The sequence below is a fragment of the Microtus pennsylvanicus genome, chromosome 12 (genome assembly GCF_037038515.1).
Source record: "Microtus pennsylvanicus isolate mMicPen1 chromosome 12, mMicPen1.hap1, whole genome shotgun sequence".
Lineage (NCBI taxonomy): Eukaryota > Metazoa > Chordata > Mammalia > Rodentia > Cricetidae > Microtus > Microtus pennsylvanicus.
The window spans coordinates 98,783,866-98,794,570 of NC_134590.1; the positions used below are offsets into that span (position 1 = coordinate 98,783,866).

The window sequence follows — 10,705 nt, forward strand, 5'->3', positions numbered from 1 at the left end:
GAAGAAAAGTAGAAAATTTGGGCAAAACAGAGACAGTAGATGGGAAGTTGGGGATAGCTCAGGTCTCCCTAGATCTTTGCCTTGTTTGACAATGGCCTTATTGAAATTTCCATTTCCTCATATTTATGTCAATAGAAAAACAGTGAAGATATCTAGAGTGGAGTAAGAGGGATATTCTAGTGCCAGAATGGCCTTGAGGTAGATTGGCAAGTCTGGATAAGGGAACTTCTTCAGTATCCCAAGTAAGTCTGGGAAGGTTGAGGAAGGAGACAAAGAAAGAGGAAAATGAAGAGCCAGTGTTCATAGTTTTGTTCTCTGATGTGTCTCAAGTATCTAGAACATTTCTTGGCACTTTGTTGGTATTCCATTAATATTAACTGTTCAAATGAGTGAATGAATATATACTAGTTATGGAAAATGAAAACAATGAAAGCAACTAAAATATGTTACAGAAATATATTTTCTTATCTTGGAACTTAGAAGTTGTGTAGTAACACAATACAAACAGAATTCAAAACTCTGAGAAAATAACAAAGCTATTGTAAATGCATGAATATATGAAAGAATAAACAAATGTCATAGATTCAAAGTAACTGTAAATAAATATAATATAATTATATTATATTATATTCACCAAAACTATTCAGAATCATATCAAATGCTTCCATGCACCTTGACTATTGTAGTGATAAAATGTGTGTGTATGTGTCTGTGTGTGTGTGTGTGAGAGAGAGAGAGACAGAGACAAAGATAGAGAAAAAGAGAGACAGAGAGAGAGAGAGACAGAAAACATGAATCCTTAACCCAAAGGCTGAGTTTCTTCTGGGTATATGAATCAATAACTGAAAATCAGGAAAAAAATTTTTTTTCTTTTTTTTTATTGAGAAAATGAGAAAAAAAGTTTCCACCTCCTCCCAGCCTCCCATTTCCCTCCCCCTCCTCCCACCCTTCTCCCCCTCCCCCCACTCCTTTCCCCCTCCCTCTCCAGTCCAAAGAGCAGTCAGGGTTCCCTGTCCTGTGGTAAGTCCTAGGTCCTCCCCCTCCGTCCATATCTAGGAAGGTGAACATCCAAACTGGGTAGGCTCCCACAAAGCCAGCACATTACGTAGGATCTAAACCCCTTGCCATTGTCCTTGGCGTCTCATCAGCTCTCATTGTTCGCCATGTTCAGAGAGTCCAGTTTTATCCCATGCTTTTTCAGTCACAGTCCAGCTGGCCTTGGTGAGCTCCCAATAGATCAGCTCCACTGTCTCAGTGGGTGGGTGCACCCCTCGTGGTCCCGACTTCTTTGCTCTTGTTCTCCCTCCTTCTGCTCCTCATTGGGACCTTGGGAGCTCAGTCCAGTGCTCCAGTGTGGGTCTCTGTCTCTATATCCATCCATCACCAGATGAAGGTTCTATGATGATATGCAAGATATTCGTCAGTATTGCTATGGGATAGGGTCATTTCAGGTTCCCTATCCTCAGCTGCCCAAGGAATTAACTGGGGACCTCGGCTTGGGCACCTGGGAGCCACTCTAGGTTCAAATCTCGTGCCAACCCTAAGGTGGCTCCCTTAACTAAGAGTTGTGCTTCCGTGCTCCCCTATCCAACCTTCCTTTATCCCAATCCTCCTTTTTCTCCAAGTTCCCCCTTCCTCCCCTTCTCCCTTTTCTCTCCCCATCTCCCCTTACCCCCATCCCACCCCACCCCCAAGATCTCAATTTTCTCCCCGGCAACTTTGTCTACTTTCCATAGCCAAGAGGATAGCTATATGTTTTTCCTTTGGTTCACCTTCTTACTTAGCTTCTTTAGGATCACCAATTGTAGGCTCCGTGTCCCTTATTTATGGCTAGAAACCAATTATGAGTGAGTACATCCCAGATGAATATAGGAAAAAAATTTAAGAGTGCATCAGTACCTGGGGTAGTAGAATTATTGTAGGTCCAATGTCAAGGGCAGGTTGGTAGAAGGTTGAGACAAAGCAACTGAAATCCTACATTAACAGCACCTAAGTACTGCTTTTGAAAATTATTTCCCCTTTCATCTCCTCTCTTCCAACCATTCCATGTAGCATCCTACCCCACTCCCTGTAAAATTTATGTCCTCTTTTTCTTTAATATATATGTATATATATATATACATATATATGTGTGTATTTTAAAATAAATAAATACAGCCCATTCCGCCTATATAAATGTTAATTGTATTTATATGTTTTCAGGGCTGACCATTTGGTTTTGGATAACAAGTTGGTGTGCTCTTCCTGAGCAAAGACTATTTCTCCCACTCTCAGCATTCCTTAGTTGCCTGCAGTTCTTTGTCTAGGGTTGAAGCCTAGTAAGCTTTCCCTCTTCCATGCTGGCATGTCCATTGGTGTCATTTTTGTTCAGCTTTGTTTAGGCAGCCATGAAGGGTAAGACTTGATGGTTGTAATTTTTGACATTTCTAGGAGACAACCTCATAACAAACTCCCTGCTTCTCTGACTCTTATAGGTTCCCTCTTCTACAATGATCTCTGAGCCTTAGGTACAGGAGTTGTGTTGCAGTTGTGCCTATGATCTACCTAGCAATGTGTTCTTTGCTATTTTGGTCATAACATAAATGAGTTGTGTCTCACGAAGTAGGTCTGAATGGTTTAAGAGATCCTTTTGCTATATACCTTTGCCAGCATGTGTATCACCATGACATCTTTTGGTAGTTTCAGGCATTCATGCAATGTACATTCTTAGTTTACCTGAGAGGCTACAATAAGAATACTGGTTTGAAATAAACCACAAATATTTGTTTCTTATTGTTTTGCCAGCTCAAAGTGAAGGCAGCAGAAAAGTAGGTGTCTCTTCAGGACTTGTTTCAAGACACAAGGATACAAGTTGAATTATTTGCCCAAAGAGAAAAGCTAGGAATAGAGATCTGGGTGAGAATGAACCCACAGGCATCTAAGACTGGGCACTGAACTTTTTTTGGATGGTAAAGTGTGACTTTGCAAAGCTGGAAAATCTGGGGTCACAAGTTCTTTCAGACTTTGTCCACTTCTCTATATTATCACACCTGGGCTATGGCCAAGACAGGGCCTCAAAGGACTATCGTGCTTAAATTGCTGGTTTAGTGCCAACTTTTTCCAGCTTGGGAGGTGGAAGAGACTGTTTTCTTTTAAGAGTTGGGTCTTCATTTCAGACACCTAGGAAAGACATCTTCAACTTACTCTGGTTTTCAGAACAGGAATGAAAACAGAGTGACATTGCTCCTCTTCTGGTTGATCATCTATTAGTGACTTAATCCAAGAAGTAAAACATTGGGCTTCAGGGCAGGATCTTTACGGAGGAAGAACAGCCATATATTCCCCCAATTCTCTTCTTACTTCTGGCTTCAGAGAGCCAGAAAAGCACAGTCCAGGGTGGAGGGCATCTGTAGCCAAGATGAGACTATGTTGTAACATGAAGCATGTTGGGAACTACTTTTATAGTCAGAGCCCAAAATTACAACTGAAACTTCAGAAAATTTCAAGCCTTCAGCACAAGGATAAAATTATTAGTTAAGACTTTCAATATTCACCACAAGTAAGTTTTTCTCTATTGCTGATAACTTTTTGCTTAGTTCTATTTTATGTTTGTTCTTATATTATAATGCAACAACATAATTGAAAATTGTGTGGTATATATGTGTTGAATTGTGTGTGTGTGTGTATGTGTGCATGTGCACACACATGAGTACATGTTCTTGTGAAAGGCAGAGGTTCATGTTAGAATTATTCCCAGTGTTGGAGTTGCAGATGTGTGCTGTTTATCTTTTAACATGGATGGCAGAGAGCTGGACTTAGGTCCTCATGCTTGCACTACAAGCGTTTTACTGATTGAGTTCACTCCCCAGCTCCCCTCTTTGGCTATTAAAATAACTCTAGGTTTACTTTTCTCTCTAAATTTTTACTGAAGTTTCTGAAATTGTCTTTTATACTTGATATAAAGTTTAAATTTAGAAATGAGACAGACGAGTTAATAACAAGTAACAACTTAATTTTGTTTGGAAGGTTTTTGGTGGCCACAGTGTGCTCCTATATTTTCTTATGTGACCCTTCAAAACTGTCTGGGACAAGTGACTTGAAATGGCTACTTCATCATTCTGATTCAAATTTTTGACCTTTAAGAATCAAAACGGTTATGTAAGATTACCATTGTCTTGATCAGTGATCTCTAGAACAGTGGTTCTCAGTCTGTGTGTTGTAACTCCTTTGGGAGTTGCATATCAGATATCCTGCACACCGATGTTTGCATTATGATTCATAACAGTAGCAAAATCACAGTTATGAAATGGTAACAAAAATAATTTTATGGCTGGTTGTCATCACAACATGAGAAACTTAAACTTAGTAAAGGTTTGCAGCATTAGGAAGACTAAAAACCACTGCTCTACAGTAATAAAAATTACAGAATGAATGAATCTCTCTCTCTGTGTATACACACACACACACACACATATATACATAACTATACATACGTGCATATGTATCCAATTCTAATATCCCCATATATACATGGGATATTAGAATGGTTTACACACTGTGGTCCAGGTCGTCAACAATGACTGTGTGTTGATGGAAAGCCCAAGAATCCAGCAACTGTTCAGTCCACAAGGTTGGATATTTCAGTTGGTTTTAGTGTATGCTGGAATTCTGAAGAAGCTGGCTCTAAAATGCCAAGGAAGAAATAGACTTGCCAGTGAGAGCGAGAGTAAGCAGGCAAAGAGAGAGCAAGATTACCTCTTCTGTGTGGATCTTCCTGCCTCAAAAGATTTGGTTTAATCTTCTCACCTCAAAGATCCTGAGTAGAAGTAAGTTTACCCATTTTAAATGATTTAATTAAGAAATATAATCCCTTACAGCTGTGCACAGACATTTGGCTTCTAGCTAATTCCAGCTGTAGACAAGTTGACAAATAAAAAAAAAAGCCATCCCAATCCTAAAAACCCTTTCCTTTATGGACTTTTAAGGGAAAAACTGGGACGTGATAACCTAAGTGGTTTCCTGAAGCTCAAACATGGATGAAATCCTTTTTCTTTTCTTTTTCTTTTTTTCGGTTTGTGAACAGGGTTGCTTAGACTATGATAGATTTCCAAGCCAGAAAAGAAAATAGTAAACTGTAACTTCTCACTGGATCTCTCTCCTTGTGGGAACTTTCTTTAATCCCAGATAGGCATTTAATGACTGCAACAGTCAATACAGGAGAAGGAAGACCAGACGATGTGGAAGGAATGCATTTGATTTTGTCACTTGCTATGTCAGGATGAAAAAGAATTTTGCTAAGAAGGTCTAAATTGCTTAATTTCTGCTTTTATTAAGTTTCCTAAATCTTTTGGTTTTTGTTTTCAGTCATTCAGCATCTATTTCATTACGAACCATTGGAGATCTGGCAATATAGATATTTTAATGCAAATAATTCCTTGTGTTTTAATGATCCACAGAATACAAAGAGCGAGAATGGAGATACACCTGACTACTAAAGGAGCATTGTGGCTTTATAATATAAGAGATTAAATTTCTTACAGAGATGAATGGTATTGGCACCCAGTTTTAAAGAAATCTGCTAGAATAGAAAGGTTATATAAGGCCAGGGTCATTTCTCAAATACTGTATTTGGAAAATTATGACTGAGGATAACTTAGGGAGTTAGAGCAGTATGGGGTGACTGTAACACATGGCAGTGTTCAAGAATGGATGCTGAAGAATAATATGGGCACACCACCAACAAAAACAACAGCCTAGTGAGGGGGCCAGAATGCTGGAATTTTATTTCAATGGTAAAGAGAGCTTTAGGAAATTAAAATGGGTAATGATATGATTGGATGATTGACTAATGTCACTATGACTACCATGTTTACGGCTGAGCCAGAATTTGTCTGAGTGATAAGGTAGAAGAGAGTGCCTATGATATTACTGGAGCTTTAGCTCATTTCAAGAATTGACCTTCATCAAAAACTGAGGATGGTTGGTCCTTGGTAATGGTTTGTGGAATATTTTAGAATTAATACAAGAATAAATGACTGCATAATGAAGGTATTCTCTCTCTGTGTGCATGCACATGTGTGCTTGTTTGCATATGTATTAGTATGGTATATACATACATGTATGTGTAGGTGTGTAGAGGCAAGAGGAGGATGCCAGGTGTGATATTCTACCAATCTCCACTTTATTCCCTTGAGGAAGATTTCTCACTGGTATCTTACCCTTCTCTGTCTTTCAAAACTATTCTAAGAAGAAATTTGCTTTATTTAAAATGAAAAAGTACCTGGTTGTATAAAGGTCTAAATATTCTATGGTTTCATTGACTTTCACCTAAACAGTGTGTACCAGAATATTTTATACTTATTATACCAAGTCTATACAGAGTAACCCTGTCTATAAAAAAAATAAAAACAGACCAACCAACCAAACAACCAACCAATCAAACAAACAAAACCCCATTAAAATAAAAAAATGAGAACTGAGGTGATGACCCAGCAGGAAAAGTGCTTCCTATGTGAGTGTGAGGACCAGAACTCAGATTCCTATCACTTTAGTAAAAACTAGCAGATGTTGCCACAGCATGCCATATCATGCCACAGCATGCAGGAGGAAGAGAGTTCAGTATCATCAGGGCAAGTTGTCTAACTGGATTAGTTGACTCTGAAAGCTCTGGGTCCAAATGAGAGAGACTTTGTCTCAACATAAGATGAGGAGTGACTGAGAAAGACACCGACGTCAACCTCTGCACAGACAGGTGAACAACCATACATGCATGCATGCATCTCTCTCTCTCTCTCTCTCTCTCTCTCTCTCTCTCTCTCTCTCTCTCACACACACACACACACACACACACACACACACTAAAAAGAACTGTTTCTTACATGCCCCAAGCAAAAATTGCAGTAGTTGACAGGTATATATTTTACTTTACACTTATTTAAAATAACTATCTGGAAATAACTCAATTTACATTACTAACTGGTTTTAATAAGGGATCTAGAATTTAGATTAATTATCTTCCATAAAAACTGTTTTCCTCCAGCCCCCAATCTCTTGAAATGTTTCAAAGAGACAGTAGCTGAACTTCCCAGGTAAGTCTCTGGATGCAGCTGGGACTTCATGGATAATCCACGCAATATCACAGAATTTTTCATTCTGGGACTCTCCCAGAACCCCCGGGTGCAGGGGATGTTGTTTGTGATTTTTCTGTTTGTCTATTTGGTCTCTATTGGAGGCAACCTACTTATAATTATCACAATCATTTTCAGTCCCACCCTGGGCTCCCCTATGTATTTTTTCCTTTCATATTTGTCCTTTATTGATACTTGTTATTCCTCTTGTATGACACCCAAACTCATTGCTGACTCCCTGCATGAGGGAAGAGCCATCTCTTTTGAGGGCTGCTTGGCCCAGTTCTTTGTGGCTCATTTATTGGGAGGAACTGAAATCATTCTGCTCACAGTGATGGCCTTTGACCGCTATGTAGCCATCTGCAAGCCCCTGCACTATACCACCACCATGACCAAGCACCTCTGTGGTGTGCTGGTGGCAGTGGCTTGGCTGGGTGGTTTCCTGCATTCATTGGTTCAGCTCTTTCTGGTTCTTCAGTTGCCCTTCTGTGGACCCAATGTAATCAATCACTTTGTGTGTGATTTGTACCCTTTACTGGAACTGGCCTGCACCAATACACATGTCATTGGCCTGCTGGTGGTGGCCAACAGTGGTGTGATCTGCCTGCTGAACTTCCTCATGCTGGCAGCCTCGTACATTGTCATCTTGCGCTCCTTGAGGTCCCACAGTGCAGAGGGTAGACGGAAAGCTCTGTCTACCTGTGGGGCCCACTTCACCGTTGTTGCTTTGTTCTTTGTGCCCTGTATATTTATTTACATGAGGCCATCATCTACTCTGTCCATAGACAAAATTGTAGCTGTTTTTTATTGTATTTTGACACCCATGTTTAACCCCCTCATTTACACTCTGAGAAATGCAGAAGTGAAAAATGCCATGAAGAATCTCTGGAGAAAATGAGAAATTTTAAGTGGAGAACACAAGTTATAGTGGGGAAATAAATCATTGACATAAGAATTCATATTTTGTATGGGATCTAAGAGCAACTGTCAAAATTTCAGGATAAAACTGCAAGAATGCACGCAGGTGCTAGCTACTTATCCCAAAATTCTGACAATTACTCAGGTCCTATAAAAAATATGAATTCTGTATTCCTACCCACAGCTAGGGTCTGTGTTCAAGTTCATGGCCCATGTTTCCACTAGGGCCCATGTAGAAGTCCAGAGTCTGGGTTCCAACCTGTGGTGCTGTTGGAGTCTGGGAATCATGCTACAGTCAGGGCCACACAGATTTGTGTGGCCTATAATTCCCTGTGGTCATCTGGCTGCTGCCGAGGGTCATGTCTGGGTCCATGGCCCAATAGCAGCCAATGTCTAAGTTGATGCCCTTGGCTTCTGTTTTCCCCAAGGGTCATGTGGGATTCCTGAGGTCAGGTTAGTCACCTGAATCCATGTTGCTGTCCAAGGACCATGCTACATCCGGGGCCATATAGATCTGAGTGGCACATACCCAATGTCATGGTGACTCCATGCCAGAGTTGTGGCTGGTGGGGGATGTCTAGGTTTGTGGTTCTCTCTAGCCAGGATCTGGGTTGATATCCAAGGCTCCTGTGACCATTGAAGGCCATGAAGATGCTTGACGTCTGGGGCCATGCTAGCGTCTGAGGGCCATACTGCTGCTGGGGCCATGTCAAACTGCCACAGGGGCCATGGTGAGATTCAGATCTAGCCACTGCCAAGGACCATGTCTGGGTCCACGGTCCCAATGTAGTTGCTACACTGCTGAGGTCTTTGTGAAATCCAAGGTCCACGTTGCCACCAAAGATCATATGGAAGCTCAGGGTTGGGGCTGCAACCTGTGGCCTTGTTGGTAGCTGGGGATCACACTGCTGCCAAAGACATCCTGATCTTAGTGGCCTGTCCTTCCACCTGGAGCCAAGATATTGTCCAGGCCCAGGTTGCAGCCCAGAGGGCCATGTTTTGGTCCATGGTTCAGCAGCAACTGGGATCTGTGTTTGTGTCTGTGGCCTGTGTCACCTCAGGTGGGGTCATAGGAACCATGCATCATGGAATCAGAGGACCATGTTAAGCCATCCCCACCCTTTGCTGGATCTGGGAAAGCTGAGCCTGCCTCTTGATGGACACTGTAGCAAGAAAGCTGGTGTTGACCCTCATAGGAGATCTGGTCCCTGCACTCAGGAGAGATGACTCCACCCCTCACCACAGGCAAGGGAGAACTGACCCTAATGATATGGGTGTAGGAGAGCTGTCTCCAACTCTGGCCTGACTTGGGAGGCCCTGAGGGCCTGGACTGACCAGCTCAGTTATAGATTAGGCCCACAGCTGGACCTGGGGCTGGCCCACTCTAACATCTACCCAATTTGGGACCTGCTGGAGCTTGTGAAAGGACTGGTCCTGTGGAAAAATACCTGAAGAATCTCTATGACTCGGAGCAGCTGTGGGATAACCCGGAGTTCCAGTGAGAACCCAGTGACGACGGTGTGCCAGACACCAGAGGCCTTGAACCAGATCAGTGATTCATTGCAATGAAGATTTGCAAGTAAAGCTGATTGGACAAAAGTGTACACTGTGTGACTCACCATGGCTCCCAAAGCTACCACCGCCAATGAAGAGGTGTTAGAGAGATGAGAAAGATGAAGTACTGAAGAGGGTTCTTTTTGTCTGTGTGTTTGGTTTGGTTCGACTTTTAAAGATTTGGGGAGATTGCTGTAGGGGTGAGGGGAGGATATGGGGGTAGTGGGAGGTGAGTGGAATTAGGGTACATGATATGAAATTCCCAAAGAATCAATAAAGAAATTATTTTAAATTAAAAATCAAAAAAATTGCATGAATATGTAAATGTATGCCTATATCCATACTCACGATTATCAGATTAAATGATTATACCACAGCTCAGTTCCTTTTTAAGAGTTCACCCTAAACTGAAGAATATGGAGGGGCAATCTTTGTCTTCCTCACCTGTGTTTAAGAGGGATCTCCCACAGCCTGAGATACTTAGTGTCTGTGATGAGCAGAGTGGTTTTTGTTGAGGATTAGTAACCTGTTTCTCCACGCTGGATGATGCACTTGCATCCTTTAGTCTCTGATACTTCAACCTGCATGCTGCGCATCTCTAACATCTTGGGGTCTCCAAAGCGATCCAGGCTTCAATTTCACAGCTTCATGAAACGACCTCTCTAGGCCTCTGTTCAAGGACACCCTGCCACATTCCTGGCTTCAGCAGCTTTCCTTAGGCATAGAGGCAAATTTCATGACTTGTTTCTTTTATCTTTGACTCTAAAGCCAGAACCACATGGACAAATATGCCAAGTTTTGCTGCTTGCTGGGGCTGGAATATAATCTCCTCATTCAATTACATCTTCACCAGTTTTCTGTCCTTCATTGCCTAAGCTTGCCTGTGCTGAAACTAGCTCTGTAGACTAGGCTGACCTTCAGTTTCTGAAATATCCAAACTTTGATTCCTTTATGGCACTTTGTGAACTCACTCTCTAGATACTAGAAAGATGCTGGGCATCTTAAGAAGCAGGAGAGAAGTTTCTTCCTTAAGAGACCAAACTGTATTCACAGGGATTAATTAAAAGATGGTCTCCACATTGTCCCAACTTGTGACCTGAAGTTGTTTCTAATGCTGCTACAGCAGT

The 10,705-nt window shown here is 41.6% G+C and overlaps 1 protein-coding gene across 1 annotated transcript; it reads left to right on the forward strand.

Annotated features, from left to right (window-relative positions):
• The first annotated feature begins 7,095 nt into the window (after nucleotides 1-7,095).
• Nucleotides 7,096-8,004, forward strand: LOC142832859 (olfactory receptor 4C3D). The gene has a single exon (XM_075943643.1). The coding sequence runs from the start codon at nucleotides 7,096-7,098 to the stop codon at nucleotides 8,002-8,004; it is 909 nt and encodes a 302-aa protein (XP_075799758.1).
• Nucleotides 8,005-10,705: the final 2,701 nt, after the last annotated feature.

Coding starts and splice junctions, on each gene's coding strand:
- LOC142832859 (XM_075943643.1), top strand. CDS start 7,096: ATGGATAATCCACGCAATATCACAGAATTTTTCATTCTGGGACTCTCC.